A 23,091-nucleotide genomic window follows, 5' to 3' on the forward strand; every position below is an offset into this window, starting at 1 on the left:
TACCCTTTCCTTTGATTTCCCTTCTAAATGTTTTTTTCTTTGTCTGAATATCTCACTTCCTGTTTCTCCTCAGTAAACTTCTCACCATCATCCGAGCTGGTGGTTAGTCAGGAAGTGATAAATTCAGACAAAGAAAACAAAGAAAAAAAACATTTATAAGGGAAATCGAAGGAAAAGGTAAGTGAACCAACAATGCACTAGCTTAAAGGAACCTATTTAGAAAATAAAAAACGAACCTTTACAACCCCTTTAAGACCAGCATGCCTAAATACGGAGTAGATAGAACAATTAGGGTTGTTTAGCTAGTTGCACCAGAAAGTGGTGAAATCCTTGTACGAGTGATTTTTCAGTGCAATCATTTGTTTCACTGAAAATCTGAGGTTTAGATCTTTAAAGGTGTTGAGAAAGCTTGGTTGTTGTGCAGAATGCCATAATCCAGCATTTTCCAGTTTATCAGTTAGCAAGAGGTAAGTTACAAAAGTTCTGGATGAAGAGGGAAAATGCTCAATTCCCAAATGTAGTAAGGCAAGTGCCGGAGAAAGTTTCTCAAGAGTACCTGTAATATCAGTGATCAGGGATAAAATTTTGTTCCAGTAAGAGCAAAGGGATTTGCAGAAGCAGAATATATGGTAGAGAGAACCCATCTCTCTGTACTTTCTACAGCCCTTAGAGCAGGGGTTTCAAACTGGTGGCCCTCCAGCTGTTGCGGAACTACAAATCCCACCATGCCTCTGCCTATGGGAGTCATGCTTGTAACTGTCAGCCTTGCAATGCCTCATGGGAATTGTAGCTCTGCAACAGCTGGAGGGCCACTAGTTTGAGACCACTGCCTTAGAGGGATGCGAGTGATCGAATTTTGAGATTTTGTAAAAGGTAAGGTACCATGTACAGTATGTATTATTTTTTGAAACTTCCCAATGGTTCGTGCATCAAGATGCTCTATAAGTGCAGGATATTGCTAGTTTCCAAGGTTGATCATACCGTATATTCATGATCCAGCTAATTTTCTCATTTAATCATTGTGGTTTTTTTAGAGCGATCAACAATAACAGTTGTTGTTATAAGGCTATTATAGAACAGGGAAATCCCCCCCCCCCCTTCTTTTGGAGTTTGGGGCTAGAGAAGAATGTGTATATTGTGTTGATCCTAAAAAATTTCATGGTCCAGCTTATTTTTTTTTTTTAATCAGGCAAAGTCTTTATTTAATCTAAATTTGTAAATTTGTACATGTCCAATAGGGACTACATCAGACCAGCTTACACAACACACATTTGATACTTAAGAGACATAACTGCCAAAGTCTTCAGCAAATCCAATAACAGCAACCAATTGTACATACATAGGACACAGACGGTGGTCCAGTGTGCGTTTAAAGAAGAAGTGATGGAAGTAGCCAGAAGCAGGGACTGAAAAATCTCCATGGAGGGGATCAAAAGATTTAACACCTTGGGATGAAAGTAGTTGTTTGATTGTGATGATATCATGAAGTTATTCTTGACCATAGGGTTGTTACGCCACCTTAAGGAGAGGACTAGGCAGAACATGTTATACATGTGAAACAAAAAACAGAATTTTATAGTTCCGCCCAGGGGGTGGTCCCTCCAGTAACAGCCCTTCAGCCTGCTTCCTGCAGCTTCAGTAAGTCAACAAGCAGTATAACGTAAATCAATAGGAGGGGAGGGTGCTGTGTCAGTCAGTGAACTTCAGAGAAAAGGATTTTACAGTGAGTACAAAAATCCTATTTTCTCTATCATTCACTGGCTGACACAGCTCCATTATTCTTGACCATAGGGACGTCCCCAAGCAGTGTCATAATGAGGGGTGGAAACAGCATAAAAAACTTCACCTACAACCAGAAGTGCTCCCTAACAGGGGAGTCATCACCTTATCTATCTGCATCAGAACTTGCGGTTAACAATGCAACAGTTCATTATACTTAAAAGTACCTGTACTTTAAGAAAAAAACAGAAAACAAGAAGTGCACACACAGGCGCCTGCAAAACTTTGCGGCCAAAGCAAGCATCCAAAGATGCGCTGACATCCACTTTGTAGAATTTGGTAAACGTGTGAACGGATGACCAAGTCGCCGCCTTACACACTTGAGCAACTGACGCTTGATGTGGGAAGGCTCAGGGGTCATTGAAAAAAGACAGCCAAGGCTGAAATTTGTCCTTTAATGGTGCTTAAAGCCAATTTCTGGTCTACTCATCGCTGTAGAAACAGCAGGATCCTGGAAATAGAATAGGTGCACGGACGCCATCCTTTCTCTTCACACATTCCTTCCAGGTATGATGGTATATCCTCAGAGAAGAAGATTTCCATGCTCTCAGCATGGTTGAAATCACAGAGTCCAAGAGGCCTCGGTTCCTTAGCACCTGGCTCTCAACAGCCATGCCGTTAAAACCAGTCATGGTAAAGCAGGATGGAGAATCGGAACCTTGAGACAGAAGGTCTTCTTGCATCGGTAGTCGCCAGGGAGCGTCCACAACCAGGCGTACTAGGTCAGTGTACCGGGGCACCGAGGCCAATCTGGGCCAATCAGAACTACTGGAATCCCCTCGGTCTCCACTCTGCGGAGTAGACGTGGTAGTAGATTTAGCGGAGTAAAGGCATAGATCAGTCGGTACTGATCCCACTGAGCCACCAGAGCATCTGCCCAAGGACCTCTTGTCCTGGATACGAATCTCTGCACCTTCCAATTGAGATGGGATGCCAGAAGATCCATGTTTGGTGTGCCCCATCGCAGGCACAGTAGCCTGAACACCTCCGGATGCAACGACCACTCTCCTGGGTCCAGCATCTGGTGACATAGGTAGTCCGCCTGCCAGTTTTCCACCCCTAGGATGTAAATAGCCAATAGGGCCAGTACATGTCGCTCTGCCCACTGAAGAATGTGAGTGACCTCCTGTGCTGCACCTGAGCTTCTTCCTCCTTGATGGTTGACATATGCCACCGCCATGCCGTTGTCTGACTGGATACTGATCGGACACCCTCGAAGTCTCATCGGCCATGTGGAGAGGCATAGCCTGATTGCTGGAAGCTCGAGCACATTGATTCTGCAACTTGGATTCCTCCCTCGACCAGAGGCCCTGGGTCGACTGTACTCCCAGTACTCCACCCCAGCTGGTCAGGCTGGCATCCGTTGTGATCACTGTCCAATGTAGCGGTAGGAACGACTTCCCGGACTGAAGTGCCTGGGGACCTCAGCCACCAGAGCAGGGAGTCCCTGACTGACTGGCTCACCCGAATCTGCCAATCCAGGGATAACGGAGATTTGTCCCATTTGGTCAAGATCTCCTTCTGATATGAAACTGGGCGTACGGCCCTGCCTTGAAGGAGGTCACCATGAGCCCCAGGACTTGCATGCAAAAGCGTAGCGATGACCACCTGCGGTTCATCAACAGTTTTACCACGGCTCTGAGAGTCTGCAGTTTGTCTGATGGGTGAAACACTCTAGCTTCCATGGAGTCCAGCAATAGGCCTAGGTAAATAAATACATTTTTTTTTTTTAGGTTTGCATGGTGATCACCATACCCTTCTCTAATTCTGAGGTGGAAGATGATCTCAAGAGGAGATCACCTAGGTAGACTACAATCGCGATCCCACGTTGTCACAACAACGACAAAATTGGAGCCAATACCTTGGTAAAGACTCAGGAAGCTGATGCCAAGCCAAAGGGGAGATCCACAAACTGGTAGTGGGCTTCCCCAACTGCAAATCACAGAAACCACTGATGCCGGAGGAACATGGGCATGTGTAGGTACGCATCCTGGATGTTCAAAGATGCCAGGGAGTCTCTTTGATGGAGTGCAGCGACCACTGAGCAAACTGATTCCATTCTGAACCTCTGTACTTTTACAAAGCAATTGAGGGCTTTCAGGTCTAAGATTGGAACCTTTCCGACTCTGGAACAGGCACTATCACCCCACGACTTAGCAGGTCCCTTACTGCCCCCATTAGGGCCTCCCAGCGAGCTGGGAGTAAAGGTATGCTGGAGGGGAAGAATCTGTTTGGTGGCCAAGAGAGGAACTCTATCTTGTAGCCAGAAGAAATCAGTTTGCAGACCCATTGGTTGGACAGCCGAGAGACAGACGGGGGCAAACATTCATGCGGTAGTACTTTTGCTTGCAGGCTTGTTAGGCTTGCGGTTCCAGGGATGCTTTTGTCCCTCAGAGGTCATCCTGTCAGGATGGGAGCATTTAGCCGAAGCCCCGGGCGAACGATAACGCCTTTTTTGAGCGGAAAATGAGGGCCCTTGCCTGCGGCGTGGCTTCTTAGTTTTCCTGGTCTGCGGGAGTAAGGTACTCTTTCCCCCTGTGGCATTCTTAATGATATCATCCAATGAGGCTCCAAAGAGCCGCTCACCAAGGAAGGGTAGATACGTCAGGGCTTTCTTAGATGCTTGGTCCGCAGATCAACATTTTAGCCAAATCAGGCACCTCAGCACCACTGCTCACACTGAAGCCCTGGATAACAGAGGGTGCATATTCAGGGCCGCATCACAAACGTACTTAAGGTCTTGCACTAACTGGTCTGCTAGTTCCACGCAGACAGGGGAGGCCTGTTGCTTCCCCAACTCGCGGTGCAAAAGTTTTGTCCACTCAGAAAGTGTCTGTGACACAAGTGCTGAGGCCAGTACTGGTCGCACTGCTGACCCCACAACTGTAAACAACGGGCCACTGCCTCAGCCTTCCTGTCCGTGGGGTCTTTAAACGCAGGAGCCCCCTGTACCAGGTTCCTGGTTACTTTATTTAACCTGGATACTGGGGGGGTCCACGGCCGGAGGAGCAGACCACTTTTTAAGAAGGCTTTCCTCAAAGGGGTAACGCACTGCCATACTTTTTGGGGCCGAAAAGGTCCGTTGCGGTCTTCCCCAATCCTTGTATATGAACTTATCTAAATAAGTCAAATACGGAAACACCTTAGGTGCACGGGCTGGCTTACGGGACCCAAAAGGGACTGCTGCTTCAGCAGAAGAATCTGCTGTATCCTGAATTTTCAGGGTATCACGCACACCTGTGATAAGCGCTCCAACTGCTTTATCTTGCGCAGACCTGGACGGGGACTCATCCTCATCGTCCGATCGGTCCTGGTCAGCGTCATCTGAAATGACAGAGCAGGGGCCACCAGTCTCAGCGGGGCCCCTAGTCTGCGTCAGAGCTCTCCCCGGAGGGCGGGGGGGGGGGGGCAGGGGATGCTTTTTATCACCTTCGTGCCCGCACACCATCTCCATCTTGGCAACGAACGTATCAAGGACCGCCAGCAAAGCGTCCAAAGGCACTGCACTGTTTGCAGATGAACTGATTGCAGTTGACGGGAGTTCAGGGGAAGAAACACCAGTTTCTGAAGCCATGCTGACCCACCCTGTCTGCCACCTTTGGGGACTTAGGACAGGTGCACAGTCCCACCCTCCTAGCTGCTGCAGACTGAGGGGCCCCCACCGCAGGACTCACCACCCTGACCGAATTCTGTGCTGTTCAGCTACAAGTGCCTGCGTCCTGTGTCAGCTCCCAGGTGTCCTGAGTGAGAAACTATGCTGTTCTAAGCAGCAGGGACCAGCGCTGGGCATAAAAACCACGCTGGGCTACAACAAAAATGGCCGACAAATAACTTTACAAAGGGAAAGGACACTGAAAATGGCGGCAGAACAGCGATATGGCTATCAGCATATGCAGACCTCCAGACACCCAGTGGGAAGACAACAGACATCCAGGGACACAGCCACCCAGCGCAGCCCCCCATCCAGGTAAGAGCCCCCTGGGGAACCCCTGGCTACAGGCACACACACCGCTCAGCAGCCCATCATGCAGCATCCCCCACGGGGGGGGGAAGATAGGGACAGGCAGAGAAGAGAGTGAGGAGAGGGACCCCTGAATCAACCTCCCAGGGAATACCCAGCTGCTCAACCCCTCCGAGGCAGGGAGAGCTGTACTTACCATCCGGATGAGCTGGGGACATCCCATCACAGACCCAATCCCGAAGAGTACGGGGTGGCTGCTGGCCATGGCACACCATGACACAGACATCAGTAGCCTGGTCATATGTGTGCCCTGGAGTGTTGCGCTCACCGGCCACCCCTGGAGCCTGAAGGGCATGTCGTGGCCAACCAAGCACATAGCTATGGTCTGCACACGCTCGATGGCCAGGCTGGGGAGACTACAAGGATAAGGGTATCCAGCCTGTCACCCAGCCGGCTGTTAATAGTAGATCACAGGATCCAAAAATCTTGCGCAAAAGGCAAACTGCAGCAAAAAAATCCCAGGAGCCACGGGGCCGCAGGGTTCCTAGGTCCATCTCCTTCACTAGGCAGAAAAAAACTGAAGCTACAGGAAACAGGCTGAGGGATTGTTACTGGAGGGACCGCCCCCTGGGCAGAACTATAAAGTTCTGTTTTTTGTTTCACATGTATAACATGTTCTGCCTAGTCCTCTCCTGAAGGTGACGTAACAACCCTATGGTCAAGAATAATGGAGCTGTGTCAGTCAGTGAACGATAGAGAAACCTTGTTTAAAGGCCAGAAGAAGTCGTTTAGGATCATGTTCAGGAATTAAGGAGGATTCTGTATGTGACAAGATTTACCACTAGAAGGGTTTCACCAGCATTGTATTTGACCTAAGGTTGAAGCTATGTAGTAGACGGAGAGTCCCATCCTTTAATTATATTTGGTGGAAAAGGGACACCTAGGTCAGTTACCACCACAAGTGTAAGGGTTGATTGTCCTTTGTAATGAAGAGGAAATGACGCTGGTAGAGGAATAAAATTGTTCTAAATAAATAGAGCAATTTGGGTAGTTTTGATCATTTTGAAAGTCGTTGTTCTGCCAGCTCTAGAATGTTCATAATATTTTAAGCTATGGCGTTCTTGGAGGTAAAGAGAATAGAACTTTTCTGTAGTTAAGATCAAATTGCTGCGAAGCTGAGGAGAGACTCTCTATACAAAACAATGTAATAACTTCAATAGCCCAGACAGAGGCCTAGTATCTGTGACTTATTTGCATTGAGTTTGTAGTAACAGTCCTCGCTAAAGTTCCTCGAATAACGCAAAGTTCACAGAGAAGAGGGGGAATCACTGTCTCGTGCATTAGTAATAGTAAGGACATCAGAAGACCCTAGTGGAAGGTGCCCAGTATAGGGACCTAATTTTTGAGTTTATCAGACCTGAGAAAGCAATATTTTTGGAAGACCTCTCTCAAGAACCGCTTATTTACTCTAATAAAAGCCTTCTCTGCATCCAAAGATAGAAGCAGAGAAGGCTCCCTCCAGCTTTTTTTATTAGCCATTTGTTACTTGTTTTACTAATTTAAGTTGTCAATCAAATGGGAAGGAGCCACTTTGTTCTTTGCTATGACTCTACTCATTATGCAAATGTAGGGGATGTGTGGAAAGCCTATGACCTTTGAACTATGCAGTAAGCTATGATCAAACCAAGGGGTAATAGAGAATCCTACATCCGACAGCTTTTTTCTTTTAACTTGCAATATTAGCATGTTTGCATTACAAAGTATAAACTTTTTATCATCATCTTTTTACTAAATACTGCAAAGGAAAGAAACCAAAAAGTTCTGGAAGTCTGAACACAAACTAACAACAAATGGATTGACAAGGAATGGTCCACTGAACTTTGAATTCCATTTTACTCAAATATCTATATTCTTATACACATGACCACACAATTGTCTTATTTTTTTCCCACGTTAAATGTTTTTTCATATTCAGACTTATATAATACAATTGCTAATGATCAAAGGTGAACTAGAACAGACATAATATTATACCAAATGTTTGGTTTACTCATCAGATTCTACTTGCAAGAATAACTTTGTAGTATTTGGAAAACAATCTTGCAACAAATAATGGCTTACCACATGCCCACATATCCACAGGTTTCCCATAGGGGTCTTTTCGTAAAACTTCTGGAGACAGGTAACCTGGAGTTCCAGCAAAGCCTATGGAACAATAAAAATGAAAAACTTATAAATGTGCCAAATACATATTTTCAAGGCAAAATAAATGAATAGTAGCTATCAGGTGCCAAAGGGCGTGTGGAAAGGACAAATTGTAACAAAGAGTTTCAAAAGGAATTCACGGTTAAATAAAACTCACATAACATCTTGCCTATGGTTTGCTAGAAGCCACCTGGAAGACTTTAAAGTTATCAAGATGAAAGTTCTATGATCTGATGAGTTCAAAATCAAACTTTGTGGACATCAGACCAAATACTTTGGCGTGATCTTAACTTACCTCCTACATCTAACCCTAAACCACACCCCTACCATGAAACATAACCCTAAGCTACCCTTGAAAATAAAAAAGAAAAGTCTAACACTAACTATTCTTAAAAATATCCCCTTCCCTCTCCTCTTACCTATTATCCAGCATACCCTGTTTAAAAAAGATCTGCAAACTTACCTTTTTTTAATCCGGTCCAGTCTGGTCACCTGGTCCGGCAGCTCTGGCTCCCCTGTGTAAGGAAGTGGTCAACAGCGGCTGTGAATTCTGGGAGCCATGACATCAGGCTCCAATGACCCAGCCATTGTTGGCACCTCCTCCTCTCCCCTGCAACAGCTGTTCACTAACACAGGGGAGCTGGAGCTGCAGGATCACAAGAGTGGATTAAAAGGAGGCAAGTACACAGCTCTTTTTGTATGTAGGATATGTAGGAGGAGACATTTTTAAGTATAGTGGGTGTTAGACTTTTCTTCCACATCAACATGTAATCTCCAACACTTAACTTTACATTTAATTCTCTAGCACTTAACCCTATCTCTCCTCTAAATGAAACCTGAATGCCTAACCTTAAACGTAACTCTTAACCACCCTAATATCTGTTTAGGTCTACATTAATCAGCTGTATATTGCACCTGGAAACAGATACAGTATGTCGCTAGGTATATAACTTACTGGATATGTACATGTGTGAAAAGTACGTCCATAAGAATATATACAGATTATGTGAAGATGGCTAGGATTTGTAAGACTTGTTTATGTTGGTGTGGTCAGTTAGTAATTATGAGCGTGTATTTAAAATGTTTTAGCCCCCGTTCACACCTATGCGAATTAGATGTGGCTTACACTGCATTCAATTCGCAGGACATTTTAAAATACATTCATTTGAATGAATCTGGTTCACATATGTGCATTGCACTCACATTCACACTGCGCATTGCACAAAAAAGTGTGCGTTTTCTGGGCATTGCGGTGCGAATTACAAGCCCATTATCTTCTATGGGAACGCATCTGATTCGCAGATGCATTCCGTTTCTTCTCCTCACTACACCTCCGCCCACTCCCTGCTCACTGATCCGCAGCTAAAACGCAGAGGAACCTCTGAACAACTGATATTTATCTTCGCTGTGAAACCAGAGCTTCAATTCGCAACCCACATGTGTGAACCCGGGCTTAGTGTTTTTGAGAGCTCAGATGGTTCCATCTACTGAACAGGTTTTCTACGCATTTAAGGTATTTTTTGAAGGATCATGTGGGTTCCTAATGAACAACCATCTAGTAAATTATCTATTTTTCTAGTATAGCTTCTGCACTCTATAGGTAGATTGTCAATAATAAACTTCACAATGTACTGGCAGTGAAAATAGTTAATAAAGAATAACATTTTTGCAGGCTGCTTATAAGGCCTCATACACACCGATTTTTTGTAGAACGTTGTTTCAGTGTTAAAAACTCACCTAAGCTGCTTTTTTAAACCAGTTTAGCAGAGTTGAGCAGCGTTTGGGCCTTTATTTCATTGGCAAGAATTTTAATTTATTCTGGCTATTAAAATAAATAAATACTGAAGTGCTGAACGCAATAGCGTTTAAGCGTGTTTAGTCAAGTTCAGATGCAGACGCCTTTTTTATGCCAAAACTGTGCTGCTCCTGGACGCTCTGCCAGAGTTTTTTTTTTCTTTTTGTCCTGCCTCAATTCTCCTGCAACTAAACGCTGATAAAAGCCTAGGTGGCATCGTCATATAGGCCAACACGCAGGGGAGTTTAGAGGCTGGAAAATGGCCCTAAAAGTAACTGTAAAACGTCCAGTGCATGAGGCCTAAGAAAGAAATGTAGATCAGGGTGTCAGAGAATACCAACCACCCATTTGGCTAATAGAAATGTGCATGTAAGAAGACGTTTGGCTAATAGAAATGTGCATGTCAGAATGAATGTTCACAGATAGGCAAAAAGGAATGCGCATTCGCGCATGAAGACGTGCATGCAAATGGGCGCGCACACAATGTTTCTTGGCGCCAGAGGGGCTATTTAAGGATGCTTCTGCCTGTGCTCTATGCAGACTGGTCTTCAGCTTTCCCTGTGTCCTGTGTACCTCAAGTGTGTTACCTTGGTTGCTGACCCGGCTTACTCCTGACCTGACATCGGATTCCTCTTCTGTCTTGTCATTAGTTTCTGACTTTGGCTCTACTCCTGATTTGGTACCTCATTGGCCGCCTGTTGATGACCCTGGCTATCAGATGACCGCATTCCTGCCTCCGATCCTGACTTACAGCCCTGCTCGAGTGTCTGCCCGGCTGTCTGCTGCTGCAGTTCTGCACCACGCTCCTGCTGCATGTTTGCCGAGAGCTCTGACCAGCCACACACCCTGGCCCCACAGCACAAGTGGAGTGCTTCCTTAACCTAAGCTAACCTGCTGTGCATGGCTACAGTTCCAGATCTGATGATTCTTCTGCTGCCTTGGAATCGCATCTCCTGCTGCAAGTTCCCTGAGCTACACTTGCAAGCACTTCCTCCTGTCCCTTGGCACCCTCTGTTTCACTTCCAGTGGGGCCTGGGCTGGAGATACAAGAGAGGCCAACCTTGTAATTTCAGTGTCAGCTCAAGTATGTGACACAGGGGGAGGGGGATGAACACAATTAGTGCTTTTAATTGGGTCGCCTTCCTTGTATAACTGCATGTTATCTTTTGGTATAGTCAACATACTGGGGTCCTGTATTTTTTCACTTTACACAATACAATACACAACATATAGTACAGCCATCATATCATAGCATTAAAGCCGATAAGTATCTACTTTTCTGCAATTCCGTTACCCCAGACTTTTGTATATTGGATAACCACTCTGATTATGACCAAGATGAAAAGTATTGCTATGCATTATTTCTATCTTCCACTTTTTAGAAAAGTACACAGGTGTCAGTGGTAAAGGGATAAAAAGTGCTTTAGAAACTAACAATACTGAGATCATTCAATTCACATTCAGGCAAAGTTTATAAAGTGCTGTCTGCCAAATGAGTTTGCTAAATGGTAAATAAACACACAAGATGACTCATTGGCTTGTGGCTTACAACCAGCATGCAAGGAACCGAGGATAGGGAGAAATTGTGAAGACTGTCTATCTCAGTTAAAAGGGAATTTTCAGCTACAGCTATGTGATTATTCCACAGCTGCATAAAATAACACTGCTAGCTAGCACACAGTGAAGGGCACTGTAATGTCATAAAAGGGGATTGCATTATCTAAAGAGTATAAAAAAAAACCTCTCAAGTCACACCTGCCTTTAAAATGTACCAAAATAAGTAAATGAGTAAAATTGCTGCTAACAATTTTGGCTAAATGTATTTATAAACCTATCCAATCCACAATGGAAGCTTGGAAGCCAATGATGATGGTCTGAGTATCTACGCATGTTGTTCTTGAAGAAACAAGTATGTCCTTGGGACAAAACATGCTTTTGTCACATAGCAGTGTGTGTTACAATGCATGTAAAAACACACAATATTGATACATACCATACAGTTTATTTCTGTCTGCTTTATTATTGGAAGAATACAACTAAACTGCTGGAAAAAAGCACCATACAAAAATATAAAATGTAGATTTGAACTATAAAAATATATAGTGAAACAATGATACCGATCGCTACATTTTAACTTAGGGAACGTATACCGAATGTGAGTATGAGGAGCCATTATTTATGAAATGTTTCATTTCAGGATGAAAACTAGTCTGCTTGTATTTGCTGTAGGAATAGGTGGATGTTGGAGCAGATATTTGTACAGCATACCCACAATATTTGACAAGGCAAGAATGGAATTCAAAAAGTTGACCTAGTGCTTACTATTAAGTCTGTCAGCTGAACTATTAAGGATCCATGTACACTGGCGTAAAAAAAAGAAAATCCTGTTACCTTGCCAGAAAACGCTGTATAAAAAAAGCCCATATTTACCATTATTGTGCCCTTGTTGAGCAGCTTGTAGCAGCGTCTAGGAGCATTATAAGCGTTTTTACAACAAAACATTAGAAAACAAAAAAAGCCTGGCATCTCAATAATGCAAACCAAAGGATTTTTTTTTCTGCCTCTAAACGCTGAGCTTAAACAACACCTCTAGACTACCTAATGCGCATGAACACATAGGATAACATTAGCTTCTTGTAAAGACATTAAAAAAATGCTTAACGCCTCTAGAAGTAACCAGTGTATATGGATCCTAAAAGCAATTTCACATGCAAAGTTGCATTGCCAGTAGTGTCGTTTAAGACTCTGGAGCTGTATTACCTAAGCATCCAGGGCACGAGCCAGCAACAGATATATATATATATTTCCTTATTATGAATTTAAAGTAATACAGCCTCCTTACTTAGACCTATTTATCAGCGTGGTACCTTATTTAAGTTTTGGGGAAACATTACGCACATTCTTCTGCCTCATGCAATCACGTATCCACATATCACATGATGCAGAACACATTAGAATCTGGTTGTCATTTTCTTTACAAGAGCAGCAGGCTGTCAAATTGGTCTGGATGGGTAAGAAGTATTTGGACATTTAGTGTCAATGTGTTTTGCTAGAGACCAACAAAACCACAGTCTGCAACTGATTACCACACTTCTAAAAGCATTCACTAATAAAGAAAAACAAACAAAAATATGCTGTCTGTACAAGATCTTTAGTAAAAGAATGTGGTTTCAGTGCATATACCACTTTCTCTTTTAAAACATCATATGTCACTGGGTTTTGGATAAGTCAGGCTACTACGTGACCACATAACCAAGCATATTTCTCATACCCAAGTATCTGCGTTATTCCCACCCTTTAATTTGGTTATGGCCTGTGGGCAGCTCAACAGACAAAAAATATTGACTGAACTTGAATCAGTAAAACAAAATGCAAATACTCACCAAACCATGCTTGCTGGTCTCCTTGAACTTCAATAGCTAGGCCAAAGTCTGCAAGTTTTACTGCTGCACCTTTTGATTTGCTAGCTAAGAGCAAATTTTCAGGCTTTTATTTATAAAGAAAATTGGAGAAAAAATGTGATTAGAGAAGAGAATCTATACAGATCAATACATGTATCTATTACTGTAAATCTCATGTACAATATGTGGTTTCAATGGGAATGTAATGTTCTTCACACTTAAAATTATTGGTGATTTCTAAGGTTAATTATAATTCCCCAAAAAATAATTTTGTTTGCTTATTACATTCTATAAAATAATCACAATAACTAGAATTGCATGCATAAACCAAACCTAAAATGGAGTAGAGGGGCTTATTCAATAATGTCATGCAAATATCAGTGAAGATATATGAACAAAAATTTTACCCATAGCAGCCCATCAGATTTCTGTTATTGTAGTCTGATAAAGGAAGTTGATTTCTGACTGTATGCTATTTGAACTGGTGTTTGGAATAACGTTTAGAGCATTAGGAAATAAAATGAAACAGTGAACACCACTGTGCTCAAAGTACATTTTTTTGACAATCAATTTGTTGTCGTTTTGTGTTATAATTATTTTTCGACTACTCAATACAGGTTATAAATTGTTTTTGTGCATGTTAATTTACCACCCAGGCTGGCTACATTCATTTTGGTGATGTTTACAATATGTAAAATTAAGCACTCTACTCTAAGTACAGTAATGCTCACATACATTTCACACAACACACAATAGCATGGGGAAAAAAGTAAACCTAAATATGAATATGTTGTGTAGGGCATACATAGGTGTTTTTTTGTCCAAACTGACCCAATGTCCCCATTAAAGGTAGATTAAAGAATCCTCCCAGCCATATCGTACTCTGACAAGTGGGGAGGCTTCTGTGCCGTCAGAATACATAGATCAGCACTGCAGTCTATAGCTTGCTGTGCTGGTTGAACAGCTTTTTTCCAACAGGGTGGTTGAACAGAAGTTGGCCGCTAGACTGACTTCTGTTCATCCACATGTGGCAATACATGTACTGAAATTCACCAGTCCCTCCTGAATTGGACGAATTTTGATCAATGTATGGCCAACTTTAGTGACTTGTCTTCAATAAAAAGGAATATATTAAAACGTGAATGATGATACTATCATATTTGCCTAAGGAATGTCAATTTGCAAGTGTGAGGGTTTCAGTAAATGCCCTTCCATCACAGCTCACATTGTTTTAACATGCATTGGTAAATTATATATGGAGTCTTGTCTAATACTGACTAGCATAGCAATGTGAGCAGTGTAAAGAAGGGGTTAATGTAGCAGAAAAGCATTAATAATTTTGTAGATAAAGCCAAAATTCAGCCAAACTTTCTATTTTTTTGACTTAGCAAGAGTGAGAGTGCATAAATCTTTTTCAGGTTTTTATTTGTGGTCTATGTCCTTATTGGGGAGCCTACCCTCGCTTTCTGTCTGTTTTTTTTTTTTTGCATGCTAGTTTCATATCGATAAGGAAGATGTTACTAAACATACAAAAATTGTCATATGACAAAATACAACTTTGGAAGTGATGCAATTGTATTGTATTGAATTCTTTTGTTTCTGTGCATGTGTCGTCTTGGGAAAATCCCTCATTAAGGTGACAGACCGCAACAAGAAACAAAAAAAGCTATTTTAGAAAGTAAAGAACATTCAACACTGGCTGTTTCTGTCTGTGTCTTCCTGTTCCACTGACAGCTGCCTGCCTTTATTTCTCTTCCCAGCAGGTTCACTGAAAGCAATACAAAATGAACAGAAGAATTTACTATTCCCAAGTCTATCAAAGAGTACATTTTTGGCAGAAGTTGGGATTTAAGTGAGAAGTAAGGGAATAGCAAAAAAGAAAATCATACTCAACTGGATGGCTGTAGTAGCGATCCCGGCTGCAGTGCCCCCCGCTGGCTCTCAACCACTGATCACTCAGTTCTCAGTCACTGGAGCGCTGGACTTTGGAGGAGGCGGGAAGGGCTAGCTCAGGCTCTCAGTGGCATGCTGCCGGTCCAGGCCTCTGGGTGGGTTCCGACTGCAAAGTCAAAAATTTTCCCGAGCCTGGACTAGCTGAGTGACGTCAGCTGACATTGGACTTTAGCCCGCTGTTAGCTGAAAACAGATGACAAGGGTGCAGGACAAACTGCATTCCTGTGATCCACAGGAGAATTATAGCCAAAATCCTTTAAGTTGCAATCATTCATGAACCCCAAAACATATTATTAACCTCCCTGGCGGTATGATTATTTCAGATTTTAGGTGCTGAAAGCGGTACCATTATTTTGCATGAAAATTTGGCGTTTTATATTGTAGGCCTGTAATTCTTAGGAATAACTCACTTAAATCTGTCCAAACCAGAGTCTAACAGACATCCCGGGTATGATAAAATTTGAAAAATTAAATCATAAATTATAATATAATAAATAACTATAAATAATTATACCAAATAAAAATATAACAATAATAAAAATGATTCAATAATGTAATCAAATCAAAAACACTAAAATTTGCTCAGTTGCAGAATTGTCACTGTCATTACTTTTCAGTGGTTGATGACGGATCTCCCCACAAATTGATATCGCTCAATTCTGGGAGTGATTCTAATTTATTATCGCTGTTTTCTAGCGGGTCTAAAATTATTTTTGATGTAAAGGGACAGTTTTGGTTGCTATGGACAATTTCCAGTTTCCAGGCCGAAAGAACCGTTTTTATAATATAAAACTACATGCAGGACACTGGAGAAACCACTAGGGACAAAGGGGATGTGAAATAATTAGATACAGCAATGTAATCTATAAGATTACATTATACTGTATGTAATGTGTGTGTTTTACTTTTTGAATTTGGCACCTTTCTCCATCCCCGTGCGTCGCAACACTCGCAGGGAACGGAGCCCGGCGATGTGATAGACCGAGCGGAAGACGGCTCGCTCGCACTGCGGGGAGACATCGCTGGATCCAGGGACAAGGTAAGTAACCTCTTCCTGGATCCTGCGATGTGTTCCCGAGTCTGGCTCGGGGTTAACGGTAATGGTACTACATTTTCACCCCGAGCCAGACTCGAGAATACCGCCAGGGGGTTAAGCAAAGATTTGGTCAACAACTGGAACCTTTCTTAACCACTTCCCATATAGCAATATGACGTGCACACATTGGTTAAGTTATCCTGACTGGACGTCATATGGCACAGTACACGCTACCCATCCCTCAACCCCTGATTCCCATTGTACTTACTACAGGCCATAATGAGCTGTCAGTGCCAGCACAGCCAGTCCACTAGTCCAGAGATTTGAAACTCCTGTGGTGGGAACTGGGTAGGGTTAGTTCACCTTTGCATTTTTTCTGTAAAGGTGAACTAATACTTTAATAATAGTTTCACTTGCAATTTGATTAGTAATGTAATCCCAATGGCCCTCCTTCCTTACTGCTACTTCTTTTTTACATCTATATCTGGACATAAAACATGTCTTTTAAGTTTGTTAAATATGTTAAGTGAATTGACACACTCCTCATCTTATTTCCCTGTACCCATACCAGGTAAGGAAACCATAATATGAAGTGTTCAGGCAGTGCTGTATATCAGAAAAGAGATGGGCACCCCAACATACCTCATTACTTATCTTTCAGTAACTATAATAACATAGCTTTGGACAAGGTATGCATTTATGTACGACTATGTATACAAAACCTTCAAGCGTTCAGAACTCTATTAAAACAACTTAATCTCAATCTTATACTACTAAAGAAACCACTAGCTAGAACCGTTAACAGAATCAAACATTCCAAATATATCTGAGGATTAGCTGTACAGCACTAGACTGGACTTTATATTATTTACATTCTAATTTTGTATAAATTATTAAACGGTGCATTTGGCCATTGTTTTGTGGTAATTAAATTACACTGTGCGTTTTAAAAGCACACACGATTGAAATTATATTTTGCAGCTTCTCACATGTGGATACTTTTCACATTACTATCACTGTATTTTAGAATATAACTGAAGGCAAAAACCTTTTCTTTAGTTTTGAATAGTGTGGAGATGGATTAGAACAGTGGTTCTCAACCTCAGTCCTCAAGTACCCCCAACAGGCCATTGGGGGTACTTGAGGACTAAGGTTGCAGGTTTTCCTTTATCTTGCACAGGTGCTTTAAATCAGAGTCAATGGCTTGGTATTTTGGACAGCTATTTTATCTAAGAGAAATTCCCATAATATGGCCTGTTGGGGGGTACTTGAGGACTGAGGATAAGATTAGAACACCTGTCAGATTACAGTCTGTGCCTGTTAGGGAGAATCACACTCTCTATCTGTCTGATTTAGCATTATCAATGAAAGTAAAATGTCATCCCAAATATTGGGTTGTCCCCAGATATCTTTTAATGGGGACCCTAGTTCTGATGACCCTTGTGACAACCGGGGATTGCTTCACTTTAGAAGAATTTTCTCTCACTTCCTGTTTTGGCTTTGGGACAGTAAGTGAAGGGAATTCTGCCTAATGGCACACAGGTGGCAACAATGAACCTTACAGGGGTTATAACCCTCCCTTAAGCTGGCCATAGATGGTTTGAATCTCGGTCAGATCAGCAGAAACCTGCTTAGATCCAAACCATGTATGGGCAGGTTGGATGTACTAAGTTGGTCAATTTATCAACTTTGGTACAGCCAACCTGCTTGATTTTACATGCAATTATTGCTACTTACTGTTACGAACACTAGCAATAATCACTGTGTTCTCCCGGAGAGGTTGGCTTCCTCCCCCCCCCCCCCCCGCTGTGAGAACACAATTGTTCTGTGGGAGTGATTCTCCCGTCAACACTGTTCTTGGTTGCAGGAAAGGAAAGAAATGTGCTCCGTTATGGCTGTCTTTATGCTATCCAAATTTTTTTTTAAACTTTTCTTTAGTTCTATTATAAAAGAATGAGAGGTAGGCAGACATGAGCATCCAGCGATGCCTGCAATGTCATTAGACAGTGGTGAAGGTCATAAGCAAAATGCATACAACCAGAGTGACTCTGTCCCTTTTGATCACTGGGTTGGCCAATTACAGCACCTAAAAATGTAAACTCTGCCTGTGTTTATATATGAGTCCCCACCTTACTCTCACAATGGTGGAAGAAGGATTACATCCTGTTTGACTCAAGTATGTTGGATTTTAAATTGGAACTGACCACCAATGATGGGTTTAAAAATGCCACAGACCACAAAATATTTCAGGGCAAGATTTTTATCGCTACTACTTGGCATTAGTGGGCACCACCTCAATATCAGCATGTTTTTTTCATTTACAAAAATGTATGGAAAAAAAAATTACTTTGGGGTATCTGCTTTTGAAAAAGTGGTTAATTTTTTTTTTTTTTTGCCATGTCCTGCCATTTTTGGGTGATAGCCAAAACATTACATTTATTTTTAAAATGTTCAGTCTTTTTTCCTTTATGTAGTAAATTGAAAAGTTATTAAAAATCACCAAAGTAAAGCTCAATCTCACAAAATTTTTTATAAAATTCAATTGGGTACAGTGTTACATGACGAAATAATTGTAACAGAGCTGAAAAGTGAAAAAATGGTCTGCTAATAAAAAAAGGCCTACACAGGCTAATTAATACTCAAGTGGTTTTAAAAAATATGTTACACTATAGTCGATGCTTCCACAATTTTAGCAAATCAGAAAAGCTAGAATAACGATACACAATGCAGAGTCACACATGCTGAACAGTAGCCAAACATTGCCATTCCATCAAAGATAACATTTCATGAAGCAGTCACTTACCTTTAAATCTCGATGGACTACGCCCATCTGATGACAGTGCAGCACAGCCTCCAAGATCTGCTGAATGCAATGACTGCATGCAAACACCAGGGGTGTGTGTTAGTTCCAAGCTTACACCCACTGTCTGTACACTCTCAGAAGAATTGGTTCAAATGTACAACAAGCAAACAACTGGCATTCTTTAAAATGACTCTCTATTTATCTGTGCTACATAAAAACCAGGAGATTAAATAAATAAATAAATATTATATATATATATATATATTTATTTATTAAATAATTTGAAGAATGCCAAGCAAACCCGCTAGGGTATTTAAATGGCTTTGTATTTAACAATGGTATATTTTTAGTAAATTACTTCAATAACTTTAAATGTTGTTTTATTTATTGAAATAACCAAGTCTTAAATATTGCCAGTTGTTTTGCAATCGTAACCCAATGTCTGAGGACAGAAGTGGGGGTGAAGTCTGCAGACTGCATAAAATGTCATGACAAACCTTAACTCTTAAAATACATCATGTACAATATATATACACCACCCAGTTGGAATACCTATTATCTAATTATACTGCTAGCCATGATGAATATGGAGCCTGCAGACATCATGCACATACCTCGATGTAACATTTTAAGAGAGGAAGGGTAAGAACGGGCAGAAAAAGATACAATTCAGCCATTTCCACCCTAAGCACAGCATTAGGCAACTTGTTAGCACCAGATACTGACCTTTAGGTCTCTGTGAACTATGCCATTAAGATGACAATGATTTACACTTTCTAGAATCTGCTGTATACAATGACTGTGAAGATACAAGGGCAGAACGGAAGGGGAAACATTAAAGGCAAAATATTAACAATGTACATTCAACAGAAAACATACACAAAGACATTTGCATGTATCAGGCAGAATTGAATTACACTGTATTTGGACAGAACATGCACACATCAGACATATAACAGTGCTGTCATTTATCATGTGATCAGGAAATACATGAAATTGTACTTATTATCTATACATGGAATTACATAAAGGAAAATTAACATGCACATTCCATGCTTAGTAAGAAGGGGACAATGAATAATAAGTACATTTTCAACACTGTTGTGTTGTTTTTTTTTTTTTTTTATAAAATAACTATTTTCTCAGTTAATCAAGGGTTGATCACAGTAGGGTTATGGAAATGTGAACTTTGTGAGAAACATCAGAAAAAAAATGAACATAGGAAGTATTTTAATCTTCTAAAAGATTAAAAAAATACATAAATAAAAGAAAGTTTGCAGAATTACAATCTTAAATCAGGACAAAGTTAATGATAGCTTTGTTTGATGTCAACTGCAGAGTATTTATGCTCACAAACCAATACATAAAACCTGTGCAACTGGTCTGTGAGGATGGTATAGCGCAGCATTATACAACACTGATGGCTTATAGAGAATACAAGGCAGTCTTGGTCTACAGAGGCTGCGTTGTGTATCTGAACAAGAGACAGCAACGGAGTCTGGATACATACAGTGATTCCCATGAAATACTGAACACTAAACACAAAGGGGGTCGATTTACTAAAACTGGAGAGTGCAAAATCTGGTACAGCTCTGCAAATCAGCTTCCAGGATTTTTATTAAAACTTAATTGAACAAGCTGAAGCTGATTGGCTACCGTGCACAGCTGCACCAGATTTTGCATTCTCCAGTTTTAGTAAATCAACAAGAATGTATATCGAATTTGTGCATTTTCTATAAGAATCAAAATTCATGCTTCAGCTTGTACAAAGACATTTGTTATAAAGCCCATACTTTTAATTCTAAATATGATTTTCTAAAGGGACAGAACTTAGTCAGCAGAGTATTGCAGCACACCAATGTAAGACGCCTTTCACACAGAGGTAATTTTCAGGCGTTTTAGCGCTAGAAATAGCCTCTGAAAAGCGTCTGAAAACTGGCTCCCATTCATTACAATGTGTGCTTTCACACTCAGGTGGTGCACTTGTGGGACGTTAGAAAAAGTGCTGCAAGCAGCATCTTTGGGGCAGGTTGGGAGCGATACAAATATCCCTACTCATTGAACTGAATGGGCAGTGCTTCCAAAATGCCTTAAAGGGGTTGTAAAGAGAATTTTATATTTTTTTTTAAAATAAGAAACATGTTATACTTACCTTCACTGTACAGCTCGCTCTTCTGGGGTCCCTCGGCGGCTGTCTCGGCTTCCCCCCACAAGTACTTCTCACGTTCATGCGAGCTCTCTCGCATGGTGAGAAGCTCTTGCGAGCGCACTCCCGTGATACAGCCGGCAGCTATAGCCGCTCATTGTATCACTCGGCCCCGCCCCCGGCGCGCCACATCATTGGATGTGATTGACAGCAGCGCAAGCCAATGGCTGCACTGTTTTCAATCCATCCACTTCAGCCAATCAACTGCCAGGCTGAGCAGTGAAGAGGACGTCGGGGGCAAGCGCGGGACTTTCGAGGGGTCAGGTAAGTAAAACAGGGGGGCTGGGGGGGCAGGCAGATGTTTTTTCACCTTAATGCATAGAATGCATTAAGGTGAAAAAACTTTTTACATTTACAACCCCTTTAAAAGCGCCTTGAAAGTGCTGCAAAACTGGTCTGTCTTCTTTCTTTTTAAGGTCGCATTACCTTAAAAAATTTGGCCCGCTAGCACCTGGAAAGTGCCGCTAAAGCACTGCAACAATGACTGCCACTTTATCACTGTTTTAGTGGCATTTCAGTGTAAAAGAGTTCTTAAAGTAGAATGCTCTAACCTTTCACATTTGCCACAATGTAGTGTCACAACAGCATAGCAAGTAAAGACCAGTAGTGTATTTAGGTTTTGTGCTGCCCTAAACTCGCGCACCCCCTAATTTAAATATGACCCACCCCTTCCTATCAAGGCCACACCCCTTGCCGTTTAAGACCCAATTTTTGAGTAGGGACACTAGTTCTGAGGGCCGGGGGGGGGGGGGGGGGGGGCAATAGACGTCCTTAATTTGCATAGATTTCCTCTCAATTCCTGTTTGGCTATGGGGAAGGAAGTGAAGGGAAATCTCTGCAATGGGATAGGGATGGTAAAAAATAAACCCTCCCTTATTCTATCCAAAATGAAAAAAAAAAGTGTTGCCTATAGTTCTACTTTAAGCACAAATTTCTGATAATTTTATGGAGAGGACTAATACGATATAACCATGCCAATGGTGCAGCAGAAAACATATAGCACAGTGAGGAAGGTTTGTGGTCCAGGATGATAAGACAGTCAAAATTAGAAGCGCCCCCCCCCCCCCACAGTTGCGGAATGCCGGCCGCCTGCATACCGGAAGCAGTGTTAGACTAACACTGCTAGACTAATCTGCCTCTCAGCCCAGTCCGCTCCATAAGACTGGTGCTACACTAACTGTGTAGCGCAACCTGGTGGGGACTCTGTCCGTGCTGCCCCCATGCAAAGTGCTGCACTAGGCCTGGGCCTTGTCGGCCTAGGCCAGGATACAGCGTTGGGAAGGACACCTCACAGTGTTTTAAGTATAGTCTAGTCTAGTCAGTGAGAACGCTAACAGCAATAAGATACATAAACTTTCCCAGACTACAATAGAAAAGGTAAAATAAAGTCAGTCACATGATCTAACTGACCAGGAAGATTGCCAAGTAGGCCATATAATTGCACAGACCTATCTTAACCTGAAAAACCTCACTTCATTCTATAGGTATTCCCTACTCTACTATCTTTAACCTCCCTGGCGGTACGATTATTTTGGATTTTAGGTGCTAAAAGCGGTACAATTATTTTGCATGAAAATTTGGCGTTTTATATTGTAGTCCTGTACGGTAATTCTTAGGAATAACTCACTTAAATCTGTCCAAACCAGAGTCTAGCAGACATCCCGGGTATGATAAAGTTTGAAAAATGAAATCATAAATTATAATAAAATAAATAACTATAAATAATTGTACCAAATGTAATCAAATCAAAAACACTGAAATGTGCTCAGTTGCAGAATTGTCACTGTCATTACTTTTCAGTGTATGATGACGGATCTCCCCACAAATCACTATCGCTCAATTCTGCGAGTGATTACAATTTATTATCGCTGTTTTCTAGCTGGTCTAAAATCATTTTTGATGTAAAGTGACAGTTTTGGTTGCTATGGACAATCTCCAGTTTCCTGGCATAA

At 41.8% G+C, this 23,091-nt stretch overlaps 1 protein-coding gene across 16 annotated transcripts in view; it reads right to left on the reverse strand.

Annotated features, from left to right (window-relative positions):
* Positions 1-23,091, reverse strand: part of CAMK2D (calcium/calmodulin dependent protein kinase II delta) — a 375,227-nt gene that overhangs the window by 149,733 nt on the left and 202,403 nt on the right. For 9 of the 16 annotated variants that reach the window (XM_077476793.1, XM_077476800.1, XM_077476795.1 and 6 more), the window contains exons 6-8: positions 19,660-19,732; positions 13,124-13,226; positions 7,862-7,945 (exon numbers count right to left, since the gene is read on the reverse strand). In XM_077476793.1, the coding sequence (XP_077332919.1) occupies positions 7,862-7,945; positions 13,124-13,226; positions 19,660-19,732 (260 nt within the window). Of the gene's footprint in view, positions 1-7,861; positions 7,946-13,123; positions 13,227-18,933; positions 19,007-19,659; positions 19,733-23,091 lie in introns of all 16 variants that reach the window. The other 7 variants (XM_077476794.1, XM_077476792.1, XM_077476797.1 and 4 more) reach the window with 1 other exon arrangement.

Source organism: Lithobates pipiens, unplaced genomic scaffold, assembly GCF_037356315.1.
Source record: "Lithobates pipiens isolate NorthernLeopardFrog02 unplaced genomic scaffold, aLitPip1_a1.2 Scaffold_13, whole genome shotgun sequence".
NCBI lineage: Eukaryota > Metazoa > Chordata > Amphibia > Anura > Ranidae > Lithobates > Lithobates pipiens.